The sequence below is a fragment of the Macaca fascicularis genome, chromosome 9, assembly GCF_037993035.2.
Source record: "Macaca fascicularis isolate 582-1 chromosome 9, T2T-MFA8v1.1".
Taxonomy (NCBI): Eukaryota; Metazoa; Chordata; class Mammalia; order Primates; family Cercopithecidae; genus Macaca; species Macaca fascicularis.
Genome location: NC_088383.1, coordinates 59462708 through 59489663, shown reverse-complemented (window position 1 = coordinate 59489663; position 26956 = coordinate 59462708). Strand labels below are relative to the sequence as shown.

The 26956-nt window shown below is 42.3% G+C and overlaps 1 protein-coding gene across 10 annotated transcripts in view; it reads left to right on the top strand.

Annotated features, from left to right (window-relative positions):
• Positions 1-21510, top strand: part of WASHC2A (WASH complex subunit 2A) — a 64701-nt gene extending 43191 nt beyond the window's left edge. For 2 of the 10 annotated variants that reach the window (XM_074001640.1, XM_065520744.1), the window contains 11 exons: positions 1859-1961; positions 6048-6200; positions 7704-7886; positions 13120-13248; positions 13377-13457; positions 14065-14187; positions 15168-15230; positions 15588-15800; positions 17417-18025; positions 18873-19050; positions 20809-21510. In XM_074001640.1, coding sequence (XP_073857741.1) covers positions 1859-1961; positions 6048-6200; positions 7704-7886; positions 13120-13248; positions 13377-13457; positions 14065-14187; positions 15168-15230; positions 15588-15800; positions 17417-18025; positions 18873-19050; positions 20809-20948 — 1975 coding nt within the window. In that variant the 3' untranslated portion in view covers positions 20949-21510. Of the gene's footprint in view, positions 1-1858; positions 1962-6047; positions 6201-7703; positions 7887-13119; positions 13249-13376; positions 13485-14064; positions 14188-15167; positions 15231-15587; positions 15801-17416; positions 18026-18872; positions 19051-20808 lie in introns of all 10 variants that reach the window. The other 8 variants (XM_065520745.1, XM_065520743.1, XM_074001641.1 and 5 more) reach the window with 5 other exon arrangements.
• The last annotated feature ends 5446 nt before the right edge of the window (positions 21511-26956 follow it).

Genomic DNA, 26956 nt, shown 5'->3' with positions numbered 1-26956 from the left:
AACAGAGGGAGACTCCATCTCAAAAAAAAAAAAAAAAGATTGCCTTCACTAACTTTAAACAGATGAGAAAGAGAAGAAATAGGGAGTGGAGGGCGGACGTGGCTCCACCTTCATACCCCCACACCCTCAGCTGAGCATTTTCTACACTGTATCGAGGTTAGCTTGCTCCCGTGAGCACTCCCTACCCCTACCCCACACAAGGTCATAAATCTGGCAGTCTGAGTCCCATCTTGTTTGTGGGTCCTGGTTCCAGCCACACACCATACCTGGCTTTCAGGAATGCTTTCTCTGCTCCAGATATATCCTACCTCCTATTGTTCCTGAAGTTCTCTGTCAAGTTTTATGTATGGAAAATAATTCATACCTTCATCAGATCTCAAAAGAAGCTTTATACACACAAGAAGAAATTTGCTTGAGGATGTGGAGGAATTGGAACCCTCATACACTGCTGGTGGGAATGTAAAATGGTATAGTCACTTTGGAAAATGGTTTGACGTTGCCTCAAAATGTTAAACATAGGTCACCATATGACACAATAGTTTTATTGCTATGTATATACATAAGAGAAATGAAATCAGTTGTTCATGTAAAAACTTGTACATGAGTATTTATTGCAACCTTAGTCATAACAGCCAAAAGTGTAAACAACCCAAATGTCCATCAGCTGATGACTGGATAAAAAAATGTATAACCGTACAATGGACTGTTCTTCAGCAATAAAAAAGAGTAAGGTAGTGATGCATCCTAGAACATGAATGAACCTAGAAAATTTTATGTTACTTGAAAGAAGCCGGTCACAGAAAACCACATATTGTATTGTTCCATTTATATGAAATGTATAAAATAGATAAACCATAGAGACAGAAAGTAGATCAGTGGTTGCCAGGGCCTGTGGGGCTGGGGGAATGGAGAGTGATTGCTCATAGGCATGGTGTTTCTTTTTGGGCTCATGATAATGTTGTGCACTTAGGTTGTAGTGATAGTTGCACAACTCGATGAGTATATTGAAAATACCACTGAAGTATGCACTTTTAAAGGGTGAATTTGGCCAGGTGCAATGGCTCATGCCTATAATCCTGACTGATTGGGAGGCCAAATGGAAGGATCTCTTGAGGCCAGGTGTTTGAGACCAGCCTAGGCAACACAGAGCAACCTCACCTCTCCAAAAAAGTAGAACAATTAGCCAGGCATGGTGATGTGTGCCTGTAGTTGTAGCTATTTGAGAGGCTAAGGCAGGAGGATCACTTGAGTTCAGGAATTTGAGGCTGCAGTGAGATATGATTGTGCTGCTGCTCTCCAACCTGAGCAATAGAGTAAGACCCTGTTTTAAAAAGTAAAATAAATATTAAAAATAAATAAAAGGTGAATTTTATGGTATATAAATTATGTCTCAATAACACTACTAAGAAAAAGAAATAGAAGCCAGGCCACAGGGTCATTTCCCAGTGCTGATTCTGGCCCTGTGATCTCTCTTGGCAACCGTCTTCCTGACAGTGCTGGAAATAGACATGTCCTCTCTGGTTCTTTTTGTGCTATAGGAAGTGGCAGAGAATGTTCTGCTTAGGAAGGCTCAGGCATCATGTGCCTTGCAGAGGTAACAGCTGGTGCACCTGCACTGGATAGTAAGAGGAGAGGGGCAACCTGAGACGTGAGGGACAGAGGCTGGTGATTTGCTGGAGACAGATTTCATCTATTTCAAAGGTCTTTCTTGTTTGCTTTCAACTGTGTAAGGTCAACTGATGGCTTTCGTGTTTGGGTGGTAGGTGGGTTCCTGTAGGTGCAGTCTAAAAGAAATATTGTTATGTTTGTTTTTTTCATCACACTTTTCCTTAATTTGACCTTTTGTTTGTTTGTGTAGCCAAAAGAAGACCCAGAGAGTGTCACTCCTCTTTGAAGACGATGTTGATAGCGGAGGCTCTCTGTTTGGCTCTCCTCCTACATCTGTTCCTCCTGCAACAACGGTATTCTTCATCTCTTTGTCCCAGGAAATGTCCTTGAGTTTATGCTGCATCAGTAGTGGTGCTTCCCCGAATCAGCTCTTCATGCCTAACCTTGGAGGCTGAGTCTTATGGAAGACCTTATTTGCCTAGTTTCAGAAAGAGATCTTCTGATTAATAGTATTCTACAGAAGAAGCACATGTGCAAAGCCATCATTCAGTGTCAGGTGTAGAAACAAGAAACTGGATCTTAGAAGAGTCTTGTCCCCATTGGCATGGAATTCTGCTAACGTTAGACTAGGCTAGTTAAGGCAAAATCATTCTTTTTATGAGTGTGTGTCAAGTACTAACACTGGTTTATATTAGCTAATCAGTAAAAAGAAAGGAAATTCTCACATGTGCTACAAAACGCATGAACCTTGAGGCCATTATACTCCATCAGTGGAGAAATGGTCACACAGGTCCTAGTATAATTAGACTGTGGAATACTATATAGTGGTGAAAAAACCCAAGGTAGAGCTTATGGGATGAAAAACTACTGCAGGCCAGAAAAAAAAAAAAAAAAAAAAAAGAGGAAGAAGAAGAAGATACATAAACACGTATAACATGGTGTCATTTAAATTAAAAAAAAAAAAAAAGAAATACATGTGAATGCTTGGAAACCAGCTTGAAAGGATTGACAGCACATTGTTACTGGTGATTATACCCAGGGAAAGGTATGGAATGGGGGACTTTATACTCTCAATGCCTTTTTAAAGCCTTTTTAAAGAAGGCATTTGTGCATTACTGTGGAATTAGAAATAAACTCCAAACAAAAAATATCTAGGAGATGTGGAAGAAGACTCTTCCTGTTAAATGGAGTTGCACAGCTTATGCCAGAAGCTCTCAGCCCTGGACCAGCACGCTGCCCACCCTGGGCCCCAGGTTCCCTGCTGCTGCTTCTATGGGGCTCCTGAGCCTTTCCTTGGGTCTTGCCCTTTGAGGACATCCAGTAGCTGTACAGTTAAGAGTCAGGAGATCTGATTGGTTTTTCTTTGTAAATTATAAATAACCTACTCTGGAGGATAACTGAACAATAAATTAATGAATTTTGCAGCCTCTGGAGCTATAAAACTTCTTTCAACCTATTGGAAATTATGATTGTTAAATAAAACAAAAGGTCAAGACACACAGCTTAAGTAGCTGAATAGCCTGCACGTTTTTGATAATCATCTTAGGCAATAGTAAATAAAAGATATTTCCGTGTAAGTTAATTGTGACTTGGTTGTAAGCCTATGTTGACCAAAATGTTAAACAACAGGCAGGAGAACTTAAAAAATGTAATGGGAGTTTTGTTCTGAGCCAAGCTTGAGAACTACTAGCCCAGTAAAGAGACTGCACAAACTGAGAACGCATCCCAGAGCGTGCCACATGAGACACAGCCTTTATACATTTCTGTTACATAGAAAATGGGGGAAGGGGGCAGTGAAGCAAAGGTGGTGTTCTTAACAGTTCTGATTGGTGCTCAGTGACATTGTATATAAGATAAAATATGTGGTTAACTTATTTTACTCATTAGCCTTTTGCCCTAATGAGTACATAGGGGTCCCAGGGTCAGGAGAGGGATGGTTGATTTTATGCCGCCTTTGTGCTTCATCTGATAGGCAGGTTGTAATCGGTACATGTCAGTGAGATATTCGACAGACTCTGGCCTTGCAGGCGAGGTTCAGCTTTCGTTCATAGGCCCGGTTTCTATTACCCATATGGCCAAGATGCAGCCATTTTAGACAATTGCTTTTTTTTTTTTCCATCAGACTTTCCTTATTTTCTGATACCTATCAAGAAAGTAAATTTGGCCAGGCGTGGTGGCTCACACCTGTAATCCCAGCACTTTGGGAGGCCGAGGTGGGTGGATCACCTGAGGTCAGGAGTTTGGGACCAGCCTGGCCAACATGGTGAAACCCCATCTCTACTAAAAATACAAAAATTAGCCGGGCATGGTGATGCACACCTGTAATCCCAGCTACTAGGGAGGCTGAGGCAGGAGAATCACTTGAACCCGAGAGACAGATTTTGCAGTGAGCTGAGATTGTGCCAGTGCACTCCAGCCTGGGCAACAGAGCAAGACTTCATCTAAAAAAAAAAAAAGAAAAACAGAAAGTAAATTTCATGACAAGGATGAGTAGTTAGTTTGCCTTCAGGAAGATGAAAATTGGTACTTTGCGTAGCATTTTCTGTGGTTTAAGGACCTTAGTTGTATATGAAGGAAGAATATGATTTGCCATACTTAAGTCTCTTTTTGTCTCCCCTATCAACTAGTTGCATTGAAATTTTTTTTTTTTTTTTTTTTTTTTTTTGAGACGGAGTCTCGCTCTGTCGCCCAGGCTGGCGTGCACTGGCGAGATCTCGGCTCACTGCAAGCTCCACCTCCCGGGTTCACGCCATTCTCCTGCCTCAGCCTCCCGAGTAGTTGGGACTACAGATGCCCGCCACCACGCCCGGCTAATTTTTTGTATTTCTTTAGTAGAGATAGGGTTTCACCACGTTAGCCAAGATGGCCTCGATCTCCTGACCTCGTGATCTGCCCACCTCGGCCTCCGAAAGTGCTTGGATTACAGGCGTGAGCCGAGATCCAGTGAGCCGAGATCTCGCCAGTGCATGCCAGCCTGGGTGACAGAGCAAGACTCTATCTCAAAAAAAAAAAAAAAAAAAAAAAAAAAAAAATTTCAATGCAACTAGTTGATAGAGGAGACAAAAAGAGACTTAAGTATGGCAAATCATACTCTTCCTTCATATACAACTAAGGTCCTTAAACCACAGAAAATGGTTTCAACGCGCCTGGCCTGCATTGAATTTTTATGTAGTTTTCAGTGAGTCCAGGATGTTCCACAAAAGCGTTTTCCTTTAATCACTTCACTGTTGCTTTATCTCTTCTGAAATTCTTCATGAGCTTCCAGTGTTCTTTTATGTCAAGTTCAATGGTTTTGCACTTTACTTATCTCTTCCTAACTAAAAATTCCCTTGCTCTCTTCTTTCTTCATTCATCACATTTTAAAATCATGATTAGCAATGTCCTTCCTTAGTTTCCCAAATCTGCCTTCCTAACTTAATTTAGGCATTGCCTCAAAGCACACTTCCTCATGTCATATGGTATGATTTGTATCTGTACTGTACTATGATAGAGCTTTAGTTTTTTCTCAAGAACTTGTTGATAAGTCACTTGCCCCAAAGATGCCATGAATTCCGGGTAAGTCACAAACCTCAGTTTCCTAGTCCCCAAATCCCTGCCTCTCTGATAAGGAAGAGATGAGAAATGGGCTAAAGTGCTTGCAGGCTTGTATTGAACACTGAGTTGGTATAAAACGCCGGGACAGGCCGTGGAATTATAGTGTATAGTCCTTTCAGATGAACGGACAAACAGATGTGTGCTAGCTGTTATATAATTAGGAAGAAAGTCAAGGAAGAGTCACGTAGAGAGATAAATATGCTTATTCAACAAAGCAACTTGACACTTAAGAGAACAGAGACCATGGGTGACATCTGAGTGGGGGCCTTGCTTGAAGGATGAGGAGGATTTGCTTCTACAGACATCGAGGGCAGCGTGACATGGGAGTTTGAAAGTTTGCAGTGACTTTAAGGAACAGTAAAGAATGAGGAGATGCACATGAGTAGAGGGATAGAATGGGGTGTCTGCTGAGTGTCATTTGCTTCATGCAAGGAGTGCAGGTTTGGGTTGGGAGAGGACGTGATCCAGCAGGTGTCTTGTTTTAGCAAGACAACTCTGGGTGATGTCTTCTAGTTGAAATATAAGAGGAATGAGGCAGAGAGAGAGAGACTCATAATCGTCTGGTAGCAGAGGTAAGGATCTGAGTGAGGGAGGCATGGGGGTTGACAGACACGAGTAGACAGATACAGGTGATGCGATGGTGTGAAGTGCCCTATCCCCAAGTCCCAGGTGATGATGTTTGTTGCTTCTCCCTTTTGGTGCCACCTTCCCTATCCTGTCCTCTCTTCCTTCATCACATTTAGCTGAAGCCCTAAGAGGATGGTTTGGGCTTGTTCTGTATATGGCCATGCTGGTCAGACACACTTTTTTATTGTTGTGGATGTCATGTACTCTTCTTTTGGTAGAAAAAAGAGACTGTCTCTGAGGCACCACCTTTGCTGTTCAGCGACGAAGAAGAGAAGGAGGCACCACTTGGAGTAAAGCCTGTGGATAAGAAGGTTGAGAGTGCCAAGGAGTCGTTAGAATTTGGGAGAACTGATGTGGCTGAGTCAGAAAAGGTGGACTTTTTTCTCTTGTATACTTGAATGCATTTGTCTCTCGTATGTTGTTTTAAACACACAAAACCCCTTAAGTTTTTTGACCACAGAAAATAAATGGCCCATTTGTAGACAGACTTGAAAACACAGACAAGCAGTCTGTCCCCACAGTGCAGGAAGTCTCTGCAGGGCCTTTCCTCCCGGCCGTTCTCCAAGACACGTGCGCACTGCGGTGTGCCTGCTCATGTCTCTATGGTTACTGTCATGTCATGGCATCTTTGCTTTCTAACTTGTTCTCTTCTGTGCAGTGTTCCTGTTACCCTTGGTCCTCCTTTGGTCCCCAGCTGTACTTGAATTTAAATGTCAGTTTTAAGGAGATCTTAGTTTAGCATCCTTTTACTTTTAGATGATATTGGCAAGGAATTACAGAGTAGAGCGAAGTGTCTACTCTTTCTAAGACACTAGCTTTCATGTCCTGGACTGTCTGCCGTCTCTTGCAGGAGGCCCATGGGTAGTGCTGTTGACCACGCCTGGGCATTCAGCCTTGTGGTTGCCTTCAGCCTCTATATGCCTTTTCTCTTTCTCTTAACTTTTCTTATACACTGTCCAGCTGCTTAGGTCTAAAATCTCCCAGGGCCTGTGTGAAGAGCGTTGCATTTGCATTTACTGCTGAGGCTCCTTGGAGCTACAGTGATACAAGCATTTCATTTGTACCTGTATTCCTGTGTGACATTCTCTTCCCAGTGGCTGTGTGTGGACCCCTGTCCTATTCCAGTCCCAGTCCACACTTGACTCTGACTGGTTGCTATACTGCCCTCTCCCTCACTGAGTGTAAGCCCCTTGCGGACTAGGCCCGGTTTGTTTTGCTCACCATTATATCTGTAGTACTTGGCATATTACCTTGCACACAGTAGGCACTATGTTATAAATTATGTATTTCTTTAAAGAAGCATTTTTTAAATAGTTTGAGTACTCTGAAATCAGGATGTACCTCAATCAATGGTATCTTACCTGAAATGTGCTACTTGTTGAATGAATAAATGCTGCATTTTAGAATTATTTGAGAGATTCTTCTTCAATTGTCTATACAGTGTAAGCCTTCTACAATTTGAGGGTCGGATTTTCCCGATTAGATTTCCCCTTGAGGCTTATGTGTTAGTTAAATGCTGCGAATTCATGGTCCACTCCCAATGATTTGCACTTGTGTTATCTTTGTCACTTAGAAGTTCTTCCTAGTTCATGATCAACCAGTGTGCATCAGGATCATAGCTGTCCTGTCACTGGGTAGGAGAGAGGGACCCATGGTCTTAAACTGCTTGGAAAAATTATCTTTGACTATGAATGATTGTACAAGACCGTCTCTTGGAGCAGCTAATCAAGAGTTGGGAGCAGATGTGATTCACTGTGCCCTGAGTCATGCAAATGTGGCAGTTACTGAATTAATGAGGAGCTTGGCATGCTCCATGATAGGATTTATATTTCCAGGTGTTACTTATTTTTCCCCCCTATTATTTTCCTTTTCAGGAAGGACTTTTGACTAGATCTGCTCAGGAAGCAGTCAAGCATTCTGATTTATTTTCTTCATCATCCCCATTGGACAAAGGAACCAAGGCTAGAACCAAAACTGTTCTTAGCTTGTTTGATGAGGAAGAGGATAAAATGGAAGATCAAAACACTATCCAGGCTCCCCAGAAAGAAGTAGGAAAGGTAAGCAAAAAGCAATAGCAGTTCAAGTCTCTAGATGAGATAAAAGATTCTCATCTCATGGTGGTTGTTCTGTCATTTGAGTTTCTGAAGGAATCTTAACCTTCATTGTAGCGTGTTAATGATTCTCTGCAGTAATTAGATATTTGGGAATCTTAATCAGGAACTCTTACCTCAGGTAGCAGTGTTAGGATAGGGGATTAGAACTTCACCCACCTCTTCCGGGATTTACAGACCTTGTTGTTCCTTCTAGCAAAGCTTTGCCCCTTGGCCAGTTGTGGGATGTAAGCAACAGGAAAGGGAAGTTAGGCTGGAGCTGTACAGTTAAGTATTTCTAACATTCAATTTAAGAAAAAGTGTTGTAGATGAACCTTTCATACTGATTAGGTGTCAGCAGACTTTTTCTATAAAGGACCGTATAATGACTATTTTAGCTTTTGCAGGCTATTTGGGCTCTTTCATAACTGCCTAGCTCTGCCATTGGCAGCATGAAAATGGCCCTAGGAAGCATGAAGATGGATGGGCATGCCTGTGTTCCAATAAGTTTTATTAATAAAAATAGGTGATGGTCAGGCGGGCATGGTGGCTCATATCTGTAATCCCAGCACTTTAGGAGGCTGAGGTGGGTGGGTGACAAGGTCAAGAGATCGAGACCATCCTGGCCAACATAATGAAACCCTGTTTCTACTAAAAACACAAAAAATAGTTTGGCATGGTGACACGTGCCTGTAATCCCAGCTACTCGGGAGGCTGAGGCAGGAGAATTGCTTGAACCGGGAAGTTGGAGGTTGTAGTGAGCCGAGATCGCGCCACTGCACTCCAGCCTAGTGACATAATGAGACTCCATCTCAAAAAAAAAAAACAAGTGATGGTCATTCTGTAAGGTTAAGTATGACTGTGATATTAAAACTAGACAGAGACATCACCAGAAAGCTACAGATATCCTTTACGAATGTAGAGGCCAAAATCTTCAACAAAAAATACTACTAAACCCAGTTTAGCAAAATAGAAAAAGGATTGCACATTATGAGAAGTGAGATTTATTCCTGGAATGCAAAGTTTGTTGAACATCTAAAATCAATTGATATAATACACTGTATCAATAAAATACAGAATTAAAAGGCACATGATCATCTCAACAGATGCAGAAAAAGCATTTAATAAAATCCAAACCTTTTCATGATAAAGCACTCAATTAGTTAGGCATAGGAGGGAGCTTAAGGGACTTGATAAAGGACATCTACGAAATCCCACAGCTGACATCACACTTAATGGTGAAAGACTGCATGTGTTTCAACCCTAAGATCATGAACAACACAACGATGTCCACCCTTGGTAATTCTAATCAACCTTGTACTAGGGATTCTAAGCAGGGCATGTAGGTGAGAAAATGAAATAAAAGGCATTCAGATTGGAAAGGAAAAAGTGAAGTGAAACAAACTGTTTGCAGATGGCATGATCTTTTATATAGAAAGTCTTAAGGAATCTACAAAAACATCCATTGGAAATAATTATATTCATTAAGATTGAAGGATGTAGTAAGATCAATATGTGAAAATCAGTTGTTCTATAAACTAGGAATGAACAGTTACTAGCTTATGAAAGTTACTACTAGTGACTTTCTTTTTTTTTTTTTTTTTTTTTTATGACAGAGTTTCACTCTTGTCCCCCAGGCTGGATTGCAATGGCACAATCTTGGCTCACTGCAACCTTTGCCTCCTGGGTTCAAGCGATTCTCCTGCCTCAGCCTCTCGAGTAGCTGGGATTATAGGCACCCACCACCATGTCCAGCTAATTTTTGTATTTTTAGAGAGATGGGGATTCACCATATTGGCCAGGCTCATCTCGAACTCCTGACCTCAGGTGATCCACCTGCCTCAGCCTCCCGAAGTGCTGGGATTACAGGCATGAGCCACCACACCCGGCTTACTAGCAGTAACTTTCATGAGCAATTACTAGCTTATGAATGAAATTAAGAAATCAGTTTCTTTTATAGTAATACCAAGAAGGGTAAAATACTTAGGAGTAGATTTAGCCAAAGAAGTACAAGACTTGTAAACTAAAATCTACAAAACATTGAAAGAAATTAAAAACCTAAAATAGATGGAAAGACATCTCGTGATTATGGACCAGAAACCTTAATATTGGTAACATGGCAATACTTCCTTCCCAGATTGATTTATTGTAATCTCTATCAAAATTCCAGCTTGCTTTTTGCAGAAATGGACAAGCTGATCCTAGAATTTTTACGGAAGTGTAAGAAACCAAGAATAGCCAACAGTCTTGGGAGAACAAAGTTAGAAGACTCACACTTCCTGATTTCGAAACTTACTTTAAGACAGGGTGGTATTGGCATAAGGTTAAAATGTGTAGATCCGTGAAGCAGAATTGAGAGTCTAGAAATAAACCCTCACATTTACAGTCAGTTGCTTAAGGTGCCAAGATATTTCAGTGGGAAGAGAATAGTCTTCAGCAGATGTGCCAGGATGCTGATTATCTACATGCAAAGGAATGAAGTTGGACCCATTAATAAACAAACTCAGATCCAATGTAAGATCCAAATGTAAAAACTAAAACTGTACAACTCCAAGAATCTAGAGAGTATGTGAATAAATTATCATGACCTTGGATTAGGCAAAGCCTTCTTAGATAAGACACCAAAAGCACAAGTGACAAAAATAGCTACCTTGGACTTTATTTAAATGAAAAACATTGTGCTTCAAAGGGCACCATCTGGAAAGTCAAACGACCACCCACAAAATGGGAGAAAAGATTTGCAAATCATGTATTTGATAAAGGACTTAGATCTAGAATATGTAAAAGACTTATAAGTCAATATTAAAAAGACAAATAGCCCAGATGAAAGAAGGGATAGGGCAGAAGGGATAGGCCAGGCATTGTGGCTCGTGTCTGTAATCCCAGCACTTTGGGAGACCAGGGCGGGAGGATGGCTTTAGGCCGGGAGTTCACGACCAGCCTGGGCAACATAGCGAGATCCTGTCTCTACAAAAAATATTAAAAATTAGCCAGGACTGGTTGTGTGCTCCTATAGTTCTATCTCCTTGGGAAGTTGAGGCAGAAGAGTCCTTGGAGCCCAGGAATTCAAGGCTGCAGTGGGCTGTGATCACACCACTGTACTCTAGCCTGAAAAAAAATAGATAGGACAGACACCTGAATAGAGATTTTACTAAAGAAGATAGACAAATGGCCAAAAAGCATACGGAAGGATGCTCAGTGTCAGGGAAGCCAAAACCACAGTGACATACCGCTTCATACCCGAGAAGAGGACCATAATAAACAAAAAAGGGAAGTAACGAGTGTTGGTAAGAATGTGGAGAAATGGAAATTCTCCTTACTGCTGCAAATGTGGAACAGTACAACCACTTTGGAAAACAGTTTGCTGTTCTTCAAATTCTTGTAACATAGAGCTACCACACAATCCAGGAATTTTATTCCTGGGTATATACCCAAGAGAAATAAAAACATATGTTCACACAAAACTTGAATGTGATTGTTCCCAGCAGTGTTATTCGTAATAGCCTTAAGATGGAAACAGTGGCTAAACATAATATAGTATATCCATACAATGGAATATTATTTGGTAATAAAAAAGGCAAAGTACTGATACATGCTGCCACATGGATGAACCTTGAAAACTTTCTAAATAAAATAAACCAGTCATGAAGGACCACATATTATGTGATTCCATTTATATGAAATGTCCAGAATAGGCATATCGAAGGAGACAGAAAGTAGATTAGTAGGTACTGGGGGCTGGGAGTGGCAGTGAGCAGGAATGGATAATTACTGCTAATGGTTTGGGGTTTCTTTTGGAGGTAATGAGAATGTTCTAAACTTAGATTGTGGTAGTGGTTACACAAATCTGAATATACCAAAAAATCATTACGTTGTATACTGTAAATGGGTAGATTTTATGTTAGATGAATTTAATCTCATTGGTGATGTTATGCAAACGAGGTTGGCAGGTCATAGATTGCCAATCCTTTTTATAGATCTAACCAAAGAAATCGTCTATATTTATTTCTACAAAAAGTGTGTTATGAATTTTTTTGTTATTCTAATACTACAAGCCTATTTATAAATGAGAGCTGCACACAGTGAACATGATTAATTCGATGTATATTCTCCCAGTTTCTTACTGTGTATGGTTTTGTAATGTTTGTCCATGGCTGTGAAATGTTTAACCTTACTTGCTGTGTTAAACTCATTTTTATGTATGACAATAATAATTATTGCTAATGTGATTTATTTTGTTAGAAGTAAGTTTTTGGTTAGTTGGTTTTTTTGGTTTGTTTGTTTTTTTGAGATGGAGTCCTACTGTGTTGCCCAGGCTGGAGTGCAATGGCGTGATCTTGGCTCACTGCAGCCTCCGCCTCCCAGGTTCAAGGATTCTCCTGCCTCAGCCTCCCGAGTAGCTGGGACTACAGGCACGCGCCACCATGCCTGGCTAATCTTTGTATTTTTAGTAGAGATGGGGTTTCACCATGTTGGCCAGGCTGGTCTCAAACTCCTGGCCTCTGGTAATCCGCCCGCCTCGGCCTCCCAAAGTGCTGGGATTACAGGCATGAGCTACCACACCTGGCCTTTTTGTTAAGTTTTAATCTGTGGCTGTGATACTAAAGAAATAGGGATAAAGAATGTCAGGTCTAGAGCATTATATTATCAAACCAATAATGTTGATGGTAACTTTTAAATGTTAAATATGTAGTAAACAAAAAGGGATTCACTTGGAGTCTGAAAGTAGGGCAGAAGTGATGGATGGGCATGGGAAGGCTTGTGGTCGCACCTGTGCCAGGTCTTTGGTCTGCAGTGCTTACAGGTGAGGAATACATACTTGACCACTCTGTGTAGTTTGTGCGTGAGTCAGCTGCTGTCTCTTCTTCCCTTTGGGAATGAGATGGAGAGAATTCATTCAGTTGCGTGTTTCTTATCGTCAAAATGTTTCTCATTATGGAACTAACAGATTGCTTTGTGTGTATATATATATAATTTTGTATTTATAAATATATTTTCTGCTATTTTTGGAAGCGCCATAGTATTCCATTTTGTTAATGTTTCATGCCCCTACTGAGTGGCTTTTAGGCTGTGGCCAGCCTTTTGCTAATATAATACAGCTGCAGAGGACATCTTTGTTGTGTCCATCTTTACATGTGTAACTTCCTTGAGATAAGTTCTTACAGCTCTAATCACATGTGACCTTCCTTCCTATTCCCAGGGCCGCGATCCTGATACCCGCCCCAAGAGCACAGGTGTCTTCCAGGATGAAGAGCTCCTTTTCAGCCACAAACTCCAAAAGGACAATGACCCAGATGTTGACCTTTTCGCTGGCACCAAAAAACCCAAGGTCAGTTCCAAATGGTTCCCCACATTATGGCTGTGTTATTATATTGGGTACCGTCTCAGCAGCTCACCTAGTTCTCTTTGTAAATTGTTTTGCTTTTGGATATTGAACTTGAGTCTTGTTTATTCTAGCTGTTAGAGCCAAGTGTTGGGAGCCTGTTCGGGGATGATGAAGTTGATGATCTTTTCAGCTCTGCCAAGTCCCAGCCTTTGGTACCAGCCTTTTGTTCTCAATACCAGGTTGTGTGGGAAAGATTCCAGGAAAGGAAACTAACGTCCAGTTAGGTGATTAAGGAAAATCCTAGGATAGTTGTGGTGCTTCCTACTAAATGAATGGCAAATAACATGCGGAGGGGGGCATGTGTGGAGGATGCAGTGCTTAGTTTCTGTTGTTCCCCATCTTAGGTTCCCTATACTAACATTAAAACATTAACAATCCAGGCTGTCTAACTGTACTATACATCTGTGTGATGTTTAAATGGTTGATTGAAAGACCATTGCATACACTGGGGTGACTAAATATTCATGCCTTTCAGGTGCAAAGCTTTCAGTCTGAGTTTTAGCCTTCCTATGTCATTTTCTCCCCCAGCCCCAATAGGTTTTTGTAAGTACTCTGTTTTCTTTTTATCATAGAGAGAACTCCTGTGACAGCCGCAGTCTTCAGAATGCTATTTCTGAAATGCTACCTTTGAGTTGGTTCAGCCCTCATTTGAGAAAGTATTTTTAAGACTCAGAAGCCAGGATTGTTTTTTGCATTATGATTTTTCCTTACATTTGCTAAGATATTTGATGGATTTTGGTATTTTTTTTTCTTTTGAAGGTACAAGAGAAAAAGAGAGTAGTGAAAAAAGACCACTCTGTTGACTCTTTCAAAAACCAGAAACATCCTGAATCCATTCAAGGTAGTAAAGAAAAAGGCCTATGGAAGCCGGAAACACCTCAGGTTAGAAATGCTCTTTAAGGATTTTCAACTCTTGTTTGCATCCCAGTACAGAGAAATTCCATCATGCAGACCCACAGTTATTCAGACTTGTCTGCATTAAGGAGGGAATAGCAACCAGGGTTACCGCTTTGTCTTCACTGCACTCCCCGCGAGTCATCTCCCCTCTCCTCGCTCGACACCTCAGAGTGTCACAAATCTGTATTTTAATAGTTAGTGTTTTTTGATGCCATGCCAGATTTGACTCTAAAGTGGAGTTAAGGTAGGATGAAGAATCTTCTTCCCACTAAAGCATTTATTTCCCCCTCTGGATTTCCTTGGAATGGAATTAAAATAGAAATAAATATAAATCACATCTGATTTCTTGGCTGCTCTCAGTGTTGCCTCTTCCGAGGTCATTGCTGTTGGGCCCTACTCTGCAGCAGTCTTCTCAGAACGCTGTGAAGCTCCTCCTGGGAACAGACCAGGACTGGAGAGCAAGTGCCAGTTCCATGTGCAGGTGTCCCAGGGTGTCTCACTGAAGCCTTAGTGTCCTGAGCTGTAAACCTGAGGCTCTTGGACCAGCACATCACCACTGACCCTTCCTGGGGCTCAGATCTTTTGCTTTTAGGACCAGTGCATTAGGCTATGGGTGAATTTCTGTGTGCTCCTTGAAATTTGTATTTGATAACCAACATGGTAATTTTGCCTGCTGGTCAGTTTTAGGTGCTCTGATAAACTGTGATTCTTGGGAATCTTACTCATCCTGTGTTCCTTGACTCTATATCTGATCTGAGAGTTTTCCACTTATGTGACAGAGGAGGAGGCATACATGAAGCAGTGCTAGTGAAACGACAGACCCCGGGAGAGATTTGAATGCCTTTCCCATTAAAGAGCTACAGAAAGTGACAGTTCTGCTCCATCACAGATTTATTTACAGGCATAAGAAACACTTGTCTTTCTGTTTCCCCAATGGATTTTTAACTGGATGTAATTTCACACAGGAATCATCAGGTCTCGCTCCATTTAAAACCAAAGAACCATCCACTCGGATCGGGAAAATACAAGTAATTAAACCACTGGAATCTTCATTGCCTGCCCTGTGGCATCTATAAACTTTTTTGGGTTTCCTACTTTTGTCAGCTGCTGCCAAGCATCTTCTCATCTCTTCCCCCGCCTCCCCTCCCCCGCACCTAGTTGTCTCTTGTGTGCTGCGTCTTTAACATCTATTCTTTGAGCCCAGTGGTGGGCATAGGTGTAAGACCCTCTGTTTTAATTCTGAGACTAGATGAGGCGATTTTCCTACGTTTCTCTTCTCCTCTCGTATTATACATTATGTGCACCGAGTCTCGTCATGTGTCAGAGTAAAGATAATAGACTGCTGTGTTGAAGAACAAATACAGAGTTTCATTTTTCTTCTTTAGGCAAATTTAGCGATCAACCCCGCGGCCTTGCTGCCCACAGCGGCTCCCCAGATCTCTGAAGTAAAGCCTGTTTTGCCAGAATTGGCTTTTCCTTCATCTGAACACAGAAGGAGCCACGGTCTGGAAAGTGTGCCTGTTCTTCCCAGGAGTGGGGAGGCCGGTGTGAGTTTTGATCTTCCAGCTCAGGCAGACACCTTACACAGTGCAAACAAGGTGATGAAACCATCTTTGCTTCCTTGCTGTCTTCTTTTAACCGGAATATGCATCTGCTTCTTTCTAGTTTATCGATTGCATACACAGCAGTCTTTGACTCTCCTTTTGAATGGGGTGCCTCATGCTTCCTTCAGCCGCTCCCTCCATTCTCCCCACCCCCTCTCATCCTGCACCTGCTTTTCCATGGCCTGTATTTGATACATTTGCATTCTGCTCAGTAGCCACAGTAATGTCTCACCACTTTGGCTGGTGTCTGACACCTGCAGGTTTCCAGCACTGCCACCTGGGGGTCTTCTAACCACAGAGCAGATCATGCCCTTCCTGCTGGTGCTTCCTCACTGCTCCGAGGAGAGCATTCAGGCTCCTAGGTTTGGTATGAAACCCCTTTACAATCGGTGCCAGCCCATGTATGCAGCTTCCTCACCAGTCACTGCACACTTTCCAGCCTGACTTCAGGCATACCAGGTGCCACTCCCTGAACACACATGGTCTGTTCTGCTGCTTCCCAAAGCTTCTGCTGCCTCCTCACCAGGAATGCTCCTCTCCATCCACACCTGTGCTTCCACATCCCCACTTCTGTCACTGTGCCCTGCACTCCCCGCACAAGTTCCCACAGCAGCGACGCTGTTTCATGGGATCTCCTCAATGAACTGTGAACTCTTTGACGTTTTCCTTTCATTTTAGTTGGGTTTCTTGTTTCTATCCAATCTCCCTTCTCTGGAAAGCCTTAATTGATCTCCAAGTAAGCGACAGGACACAGAATGACCTAACCCTGGCAAATAGACTCATTTCAAATGTTTCCAAACCTGTTTCGTTGTGCAAAACAAAACAGCCTTCCTTTTGTGACAGTTTTCGTTGGCTTTTTTTTTTATTATGTCACAACTAAAATTGTGACATTCCCCTGAAGCTGGGAACACGATCATACTTTGCCCAAAGTAGGTTGTAGCTTCTCAAAATTCTACTTGATTGTATATTTTGGAAAATATCATAAACACTGCATCATTGCTACTAAGTGATTTGTGTTTTGAGATTATATTAAAAGTTCTGATTCCTAAACCGTATTTCTTATGTGGAATACTTAACGTTTGAATTTAATGTTTATTGACTTGAAGAAAACAGCACCTTAGATTACCTCTCTTTATTGTCTTGTATTTCTCCCTGCTCCTGGAGCCAGAATTTAGACTAGCCCCCTAACAAAGGTTAGTACCAGAATTCCCCGATTCTTTCTTGTTTGGAAAGATACCCACGTTTCTATTGAAGGCAGAGTAGGGGCCAAGGGAGGGGTTGTGAGACACAGAGAGCCAACATGCCTACTTTCCAGGTTTCCAGCAACAGATGAAGCTTTTTGTGTCAAACTGAACTGAAACTGCCCTGAAAATATTAAAAAATGGAGAACTCTAAAGGATTAAGAATGACTTAGTGTTGGAGTACTAGGAGCTATTAAACACCTTCCTTGGAAATCATTAAGAAATAACCTCTTCTGTGTTCTTCAATAATATCTTCCTTGAAGTAAACCAGATAACCTTACAGTATTTTGAGTCACTGATTCTTTGCCATGGTAGCTTTGAATACTTTATTTTATCATTAGATCAATGTGTGGTTTTTTGCCATTGCAGAGCCGTGTCAAGATGAGAGGGAAGCGTAGACCACAGACCCGTGCAGCTAGGCGGCTGGCTGCCCAGGAGTCCAGCGAGGCTCAGGACATAAGTGTCCCCAGAGGACCCATTGCACAGTGGGCTGATGGTGCCATTTCCGCAAATGGCCAACGGCCACAGCTCAGAGCAGCCAGTGGAGAAGACAGCACTGAGGAGGCCCTGGCAGCTGCCGCTGCACCTTGGGAAGGTGTTCCTGTGCCTGGAGTGGACAGAAGCCCCTTTGCAAAGTCCAGAGGGGAGGCTGACCTTTTTGATTCTGGGGACATCTTTTCCACGGGCACTGGATCTCAGTCCACGGAGAGAACAAAACCCAAGGCAAAGATAGCAGAGAATTCTGCCAACCCGCCAGTGGGTGGTAAAGCAAAAAGCCCCGTGTTTCCTGCTCTAGGCGAGGCCAGCAGTGATGATGATCTCTTTCAGTCTGCGAAACCAAAACCAGCAAAGAAAGCAAATCCCTTTCCTCTCCTGGAAGATGAGGATGACCTCTTTACAGATCAGAAAGTCAAGAAAAATGAAACAAAATCCAGTAGTCAGCAGGATGTCATATCAACAACACAAGATATTTTTGAGGTAATAGGACTTAACACGTTTTTGTGTCTAAGTTAAGGAGGGTATCTGATTGGCTTATTTGAGCCATGGATTATGTTTAACTTGTTGCATGCATACCCCATAGCCATCTGCTTAGTAATTATAATTAGGCTCTTTTATTAATAAGTCTAACATTGTTTCAGAAGTGGCTTTTTGTTTTGTTTCATGTAGAATGTATTTCTTGGCTGGCCACAATCGTTGATGCAGGTCTTGGTTTGTCTAGTTTTTACAGTTTTTTAATTTTTATAGAATATTGTAATCAGCTTCCTGGGCATGCCACTCGGTGACATGCATATAGCTCCACCAGTCCAGCTTGAGAGTTTAACCTGTGGTTCTGGGGACATTGGCCCTGGCTGGAGCTGACAGTTTAGTGCAGGCAATAAGACTTTCAGTGGCATTTGCTCAGCAGATGTTTATTGAGCACCTGGGGCCTGCAGGTACGAGGTGAGCTCAGAGAAGTGCTAGGCTCCTCAGAGCTCTCTGGGAAGATAATGAGATACAAACAGGGCAATGGAAAATTAAGATGTTTTCAAATAGTACTAAGTGTCATGAAGAAAATAACCTGGGGCAGAGTGGTTGGTAGGGGTAGGAGGTGCTCCTTTAGGCAGGACTGGTAGAGAAGGTGTCACTGCAATGCCAGCATTTGAGCCGGGGTGAGATGGGTGGGCCAAGCTGTGCAGACATCTGGGGTAGTGCATCCCAGGCAGAGGGGGCAGTCTCAAGGCTGTTCCACAACACCCTGGCCATTTGCATTTCCATAGCTTGTTGACATGTTTGAGTTTAAAAAGAAAAATTGATTTAACATTGTATGTATTTTTGGCTTAACAAGGATGATATATTTGCTACGGAAGCAATTAAACCCTCTCAGAAAACCAGAGAGAAGGAGAAAACATTGGAATCCAATTTATTTGATGATAACATTGATATCTTTGCTGACTTAACTGTAAAACCAAAAGAAAAGTCCAAAAAGAAAGTGGAAGCCAAGTCTATATTTGATGATGATATGGGTAAGTTTGGTTTTCTACGTCTGACCTAGAGAATCCTTAACTTTCTGTCACTTGGTATTTTTCCTGCTACCTTTTCTTGGCCCTTTTCTGGAAAATGCACCCCAGCAGGTTCACATCAGTGTAATCCTGAGTTAGGCTGAAGATAGGTAAGAGATGGACTAATTATTTTAGTGAAGTAACTCTTTCCTATGTTGGTCATCAAATAATTTGAAGGCACCCAGAGTTTGACGTTTTAGCATAATTTAACTTTGATCTCAGTGCACCTCACCAATCGTCTGTGGCACACCCTGATGTTATGAAAGGAGGTTTGGTCAGAAATGACCTCACATGCTAAAGTAGGCTGAGGGGACTGCCTTGGGTGTGATGTGGTTGGTTGAGTCAGAGCTCCAGATGGAGAGGGAGTGTCCGTGGTTCTGTGCGAGAAGAGAGCAAGACTAGACCTGGGGGTAGGCTCTACCTCAGGCGTTGCATCTCACTGAGGTCTTTGGTGTTTGGGAACAATATCGTCTTCTTTATGTGGCACAACTTCTGCTTTGTTGGTAAACAAGGCAAATGTGCGAGAACCCTAAATATTGGACTTTTGATCAATCCCGCGTTGGTAGAGAGCACATGGGCTGAGGCCACATACACATTTCCTACACCCCCAATCAATCTAGACCTTGAGGCTAACTGGGAGACAGCTGGTGCTGGAGAGTCACACTGGCTCTGTGCCTCGAGCAAGCACATGGAGGGCAGAATAACTCATTCATTATTTTAAATACAGAAAAGTCATACATGCTTATTGTAATAGATTCATGCAATTCAGAAAATGTACAAAGTGAATAACCCCTGGAGGTAATAGTAACAGTTCGGTGTGTATCCGTTCAGACACAGTGATATTAATATATGTTTGTGTACACATCAATATATAACCACCTTTTAAAAAAGAATGTATTTATAAATATATATAAGAATATATTTTTAAAAGTAAGGCTATATTTCTGGAAAGTAAGAATGTATTTCTGCTCTTTGAGTCACTTCATGTCTTTTCATGTCAGTACATAGAGATCTCCTTCCTTGTTTTCAGTGATGTGCACGATTTCTTTGTGTTTAGCCATTAGCCTGTTGACTGAGATCCTGATTGTTTGTTTTCTTTATTACAAATAATGCTGTGGTCTTTACCATTTGTGTACACCTAACTTTATGTATATATGCTAAAATCATGGTTGGATAAAACCCTAGCAGTAACATTACTGGGTATGTACCATAATTAGGTAAGACAAGCTTTTGAGTCAGTGAAACATTAAACGAATGCAGCGACAGAGGCTTACGGTCTTACATGAAATGCCTCAAATCAGTGCATTTATTCTGAAAGAAAACAGGTGGGTCCTATGTTGGATTTCCCTTTGCATATTTTTATTGCTCTTTTAAAACCCGGTGTGAAAAGAATGTCTAAATAAGTCCGTTGTCCCCGATGGTAGGGGCGTGGTCTGGTTTGGAGATCAAGTTACCCTTCCCTTTTGTCTGTCCTGCACACGCACATACAGACACTTCTGTTGCTGAAGGAATTGTGCTCCAAGAGGAACCTGTGTGTGATCATAAAACTTAACGAGTAACAAACACAGGACCAGAATCTAAGAGACTTGAGTTCTAGATTAGTGTTTTGGGGTACTCCATACTGTTACCACAGCTGGGTCTTTGGTGGTTTGCTTGCATGTGTTTTAAAAGTACCTTTCCCCACCCCTCTTCAGCAACTGTTTTTCTTTTTTCTTTCTAAAGATGACATCTTCTCCTCTGGTATCCAGGCTAAGGCAACCAAACCAAAAAGTCGATCTGCACAAGCCGCACCTGAACCAAGATCGGAACACGAGGTGTCCAACATCTTTGATGATCCCCTGAATGCCTTTGGAGGCCAGTAGAGCATACAGGGTATCCACATGTTATCCTGCAGCTACACTGTTGAGTTAGTGATGATGTTGTATATGCTTATGGTCTTAACTGGGTTACAAAAAGCAAGTATTAGAAGAGCTAGCTCATCTTTTACCCAATGTACTTAGTATTTTTCTGCACTGGTTTAATCACGCTTAATACTACAAAACAAAAATAAGTATTTCACAGTGGTTGGTTGGTTTTGTTTTTAAAGCATAGTTTGGTTTAGTTAGCCTTGCTGGGGCCATAATATGCTTCAGGATGTGTAAAAGAAGCAATCTCCTTGTGGCTTTCATGGGTAGTCAGGGAATCTCAGAGATAGCAAATGCCACATGACCAGGAGTCTTTGTTATATGGATGGGAACCCTAACTTAGGGCCTGGGCAGGTGAAAGAGAAAGAAGGTGAGAGATTATACTCCACGAGTCTTAGCAATATGGGAGCAGGTTTTCACTGAATTCTGAAGGTGCCTCTGCATGTCCTCCAAGGCAGGGTTTGGCAAACTATGGCCCCCCACTGTCGTATTTTGTTAATAAAATTTTATTGGAACACAACCACATTCATTTATTTACTTACTGTCTATTGCTACTCTCACCCCACCTCCAATGTAAGAGTTGAGTAATTGTAACAGAGACTAGATGGCTCACAGAGCCTCAGATGTTTTCTATATGTCCCTTTATGTAAACAGTTTGCTGACCGTTGCTCTAAGGCATCCTTTTCCATCCTTGTGTTATGGAAGCAGCAGAATGAACCTAGGTAATAGCGGGGGGAAGTGCTGAGGATGGAAATGTCAGCCTTTAGAGCATCACTGCCCCATTGAACTCTGCAGTAATGAAAATGTTCGTTATCTGCATCAACAAAGGCAGTAGCCACCAGCCACCTGGATGGCTGACCCCATTCTAGTCTGTGTGTTTTGGTGCTCTGTCTTCTTGCTGTCTTCTTGCTGCTAAGTATGCAGCCTGTCACCACGGCACAGTCTTGTAGGCCACCCAGGTTGGTCTCAGCGATCCTGGAGCTACTAACTTCTTCCTTGGACACTATAAGATTGGAAGGGGAATTACTCATACCCAGAGTCAAAGATTTTCTACAGCTCCCACAGGTCAACCGTTTGACCAAGTCTGCTGTGAGTGACGTGATGACAGATGAGGGCACTTGCTAGTTACCCACTCCTTTCCCCTCTTCATTTTATGCATCTTCCTTCTGTCCTTAGGTTGAGATCTCCGAGTCGCTGTTGTCAGGCAGACTGCTGTCCTCCAGATTCAGGCCCGTGGGCGTGAGGAGCCTTGGTTGGTCTTGGAGGAGCAAGGGCTGCGCAGGTGACTCGGTGGCCTCAACTGTGTAGGTACCTGGATGGTGCGAGGAGATGCTGGCTCTGAAATATTTCCTAATCCTGCTTGCAGATCAACTGCCGACTAGCATTTAGGCTACAGACGTATTAGATGGTTGATATGATTCTGTAGCTTGCCTTTAGAACTTTAGGGATGTTTTCACATATCAGTAAATTAAGATCTGTGTCAACATTTTTTTCTTTTTTTGGGAGATGGAGTCTCGCTCTGTCACCCAGGCCAGAATGCAGTGGTGCAATCTCGGCTCACTGCAACCTCCGCCTCCTGGGTTCATGCCATTCTCCTGCCTCAGCCTCCCAAGTAGCTGGGACTACAGGCACCTGCCACCATGCCCTGCTAATTTTTTGTATTTTTAGTAGAGTCGGGTTTTCACCGTGTTAGCCAGGATGGTCTCAATCTCCTGACCTCATGATCTGCCCGCCTCGGCCTCCCAAAGTGCTGGGATTACAGGCGTGAGCCATTGCGCCCGGCCTGTGTCAACATTTTTAATGGCAGCTTCACATTCTGGATATCATTATGTTTGGGAAAATGTTTCAAAGGTAACTGCTCTTCTGTAGCTAAGCTTTTTTAGAGCAGAGGATGGAGCAAATTCTGAGTTACTGAAACTACATATTCAGTGCTATTGCCTTGTTTACTGTTAACTTCCATTTCATCTTTGGAGTTGTGTTTTTAGAACTTTTTCAGAAGAGATGAGAGAAATAGAGAAATGCTTTGGGAATTGATTCAGAAATCTTTTTGGTGTCATTACTCTTAATAGATATATTTTTTAATCGTAAAAAATTCTGGAAATACTTTTTTCTCTACCTGCTCCCCTTTTTTTTTTTTTTTTTTTTTTTTTGAGACAGGGTCTGGTTGTGCTGCCCAGGCTGGGGTGTGGTGGCACAATCATAGCTTGCTGCACCTTCAACTCCAGGGCTCCAGTGATCCTCCCACCTTAGCCTCCTGAATAGCGGGGACTACAGGTGTGTGCCATCATGCCCAGCTAATTTTTTTTAAAAGGTTTTTGTAGAGACAAGGGTCTCGCTGTGTTGCCCAGGCTGGTCTCAACCTTCTTGCCTCAAGTGATTCTCCCACCTTGGCCTCCTGAATTGCTGGGATTATGGGCATGAGCCACCTTGGCCAGCTTCTTTCTTTTTTTTTCGTTTCGTCTTCCCCTTCTATTTTCTTTCTTTTTTTTCTTTCTTTTAGCTGTTCTTGCATCATTTTCCATCCCATCTTGAAGTCTTCATTGCCCCCTCATTTTCCAACATCATGAGTCCCACAGCATGCTCAGCTAAGCATGACCACACACCGTTTCAAGAAGCCATTCATGGACCCAGCTTTTAGTACTGGCTAGGTCTCTGGCCTGCTGCAGCTTCCATTTGCTCCTTATCTACCCTCTAGGCATCCAGTCTGGCTTAACCAGATTTCATGGCCTCATTTTGTCCTCTGCTACCGTGATTTCTACTCCTGAGGAGAAGCATAACTATCTTCTAGAGGGAAACATTTTCGCTTTGGGTTATCAACCTTGGTTCTTTTGGGATATTGGAAATTACCCCATTGAATGGACCCAGACTTACGGTGGAAGCTCCAGCACAATTAATGCTGAACGGGTTTGTTCTTTTTCTTCTGGCTTATAGTTGCATTATCCATTCTCATTACAGATGAAGAACTTCCAAATCTGTTTGTTACCTTCTACCCTCCCCCAGCCTGTTATTTTCAGGGTCACACTATGGAAGAACACTGTGGTGAAGGAAACACTCTGAATTCCTTGGGCAGGCATAGTCACTCATGTCTTTATTTCTGTCATGTTCATTTTGCAGTCCTGACACCTGACTTCTGTTGCTAGAGCTGCAACTATGTAGGTAGAAGTACTGTTGGCTTCGGGGATACACACACTGGCAACTCTATAGTACACTCTTATTTGATGTAGCATAAGTATGTTTTTAAGAATTCATGTTATCCAAAATTATAAAAGCAGTTCTTTGAATGAGTGAAAGAAAGAGGGTTAAGGTTAGCTCCATACAAAGTCATATATAAGCAATGCAGCTTTTTAATTTAGCTTTTATTTAAGAGCAATGACCCTTTACCACTATCACTGGCAGTATTACTAGCCTGGCACCTTGTATTACTCTATTCCTCATTGTTTTGAAATATGGTGCAACAACACTCAAAAGAGCTGTGCTACAAGAAACAATTTTCCTTTCTGTAATGCCATCCCTTTTAGGATCACTAGAAGTCTGTACAATGCAATTCAGATTCCCAAATTAATTGTCTTTCCTATTAGTGTTATCAAAACTCATAGCAGATTCCTGTATGTGCATGTATGTTGTGAGTTGGATAAACGTTGGTGGACTTCATTTGGAGTGAATCAGAACGGGATTCCTGTGAGAAGCCAACATCCCTCTAAACAAACTTTTGGAGCATGACATGGCTTGGGTGTTTTCCCCCCTCCAAATCTCATGTTGAAATGTGACCCCCAGTGTTGGAGATGGGCCTAGTGGGAGGTGTTTGGATCATGGGGGTGGATCCTTGTGAATGTCTTGGTGCTATGCTTGTGGTAATGAATGAGTTCTCACTCTGAGTTCACGTGAGATATGGTTTCAAAGAACCTGGGGGCCGGCTGTGGTGGCTTATGCCTGTAGTCTCAGCACTTTTGGAGGCCAAGAGTGGCGGATTACGAGGTCAGGAGATGGAGACCATCCTGGCCAACATCTTGAAACCCCGTCTCTACTAAAAATACAAAAATTTGCCAGGTGTGGTGGCATGCATCTGTAGTCCCAGCTACTCAGGAGGCAGAGGCAAGAGAATTGCTTGAACCCAGGAGGCTGAGGTTGCAGTGAGCTGAGATTGAGCCACTGCACTCCAGCCTGGACAACAGAGCAAGACTCTGTCTCAAAAACAAACAAACAAAAAACCTGGCACCTCCTTCCTCTCTCTCTCTCTCTCTCGTTCTCTCACCATGTAACATGCTGGCTCCTCTCCTCCTGCCATGATTGTAAACTTCCTGAGGCCCTCACCAGAAACAGATACCAGCATTATACTCCTTGTACAGTCTACAGAACCATCAGCCAAAATAAACCTCTTTTATTCATAAATTGCCCAGTCTCAGGTATTCCTTTATAGCAACACAAACTGGCTAACACAGAGGATAACCAAATATTTATTAATGTCTAAAACTTGGATAATACCTTACCTATAGCACAGGTTTGCTCTGAGGATCAGTTGAAAGAGTAAACTATCTGTTCTTTCCTTGAACAAAGCTTTAATGAGTACCAACATGTGCAAAACAATGTGGTAGGGGATAGAGATCAGAGGTGCTCCCTTCAGTTTAGGAAAAAATGAAATTGTTATGGGCCAGGGGCAGTGGCTCATGCCTATAATCCCAGCACTTTGGGAGACCGAGGAGGGTGGCTCACAAGATCAGGAAATCGATATTATCCTGGCTAACACGGTGAAACCCTGTCTCTACTAAAAATATAAAAAATTAGCCATGCGTGGTGGCAGGCGCCTGTAGTCCCAGCTACTTGGGAGGCTGAGGCAGGAGAATGGCGTGAACCCGGGAGGCGGAGCTTGCAGTGAGCCGAGATCGTGCCACTGCACTCCAGCCTGGGAGACAGAGCAAGACTACGTCTCAAAACAAATGATAATAAAATAAATATAATAAAATAAATTGTTATGGGTGCAGTATATGATGTAGGTAGTAGTGTAAAGGGCGTAGGTATAAAAGCTTTGTGGAATGGTTGATATTGGAGCTGAATGTTGAAAGATGATTAGGTGTTTGTCAGGTAACCACGTGTGCACGTGACAGTAAGTAGAGCAGAGCAGGAGCAACAACATAGAAGCTGATGTGTTGTGAAGCTGCAGATGCGAGTGATTAGAGGATAGAAGTACCAGAGATGTTGCAAGATGAGGTGAGGTATGTAGATAAGTAAAATGGGGCAGGAATGTGAGATGCATAATCTTGGGAGCATTTCTAAGGAGTCTGAGTTTTATTCTATAGACAGGGAGAAGTCATTATACGGCCTTGAAGCAAGAAATAACATGATCAGCTCTACATTTTCAAAAGGTAACTGTGCTCCACATTATGTGTCATTAGGGAAATGCAAATTAAAACAACAGTGACGTACTGTCACATGACGGTTACAATGGCTGAAATCCAAAACACTGACAACACCAAAGCTGGTGAAGATGGGGAACAACAGGAACTCTCATTCACCGCTGGTGGGAATACAACATGGTACCTTGGAAGATTGTTTGGCAACTTCTTGCATATTCTTACTGTATGATCCAGCAATTAGGCTCCTTGGAATTTGCCCAAGTGAATTGAAAACATGTTCACACAAAAACCTGCATGCAGATGTGTATGGAAGCTTTTTTCATAATTTCCAAATCTTGGAAGCAACTAAGATGTCCTTCAGTAGATGAATGTATAAATAAACTCTGTAGTATACCCAGACAATGGACTGTTATTCAGCACCATAAAGAAAAGAGCTATCAACCCATGAAAAGACATGGAGGAACCTTAAAAATGTGTGTTACTATGTGAAAGAAGCCAATCTGAAAAGGCTGTAAACTATAAAATTCTGAATTATGTTCTGGAAAGAGTAAAACTATGGAGATGGTAAAAAGTGTAGTGTTTGCCAGGATCTGAGGGGAGAGAGGAATGAATAGG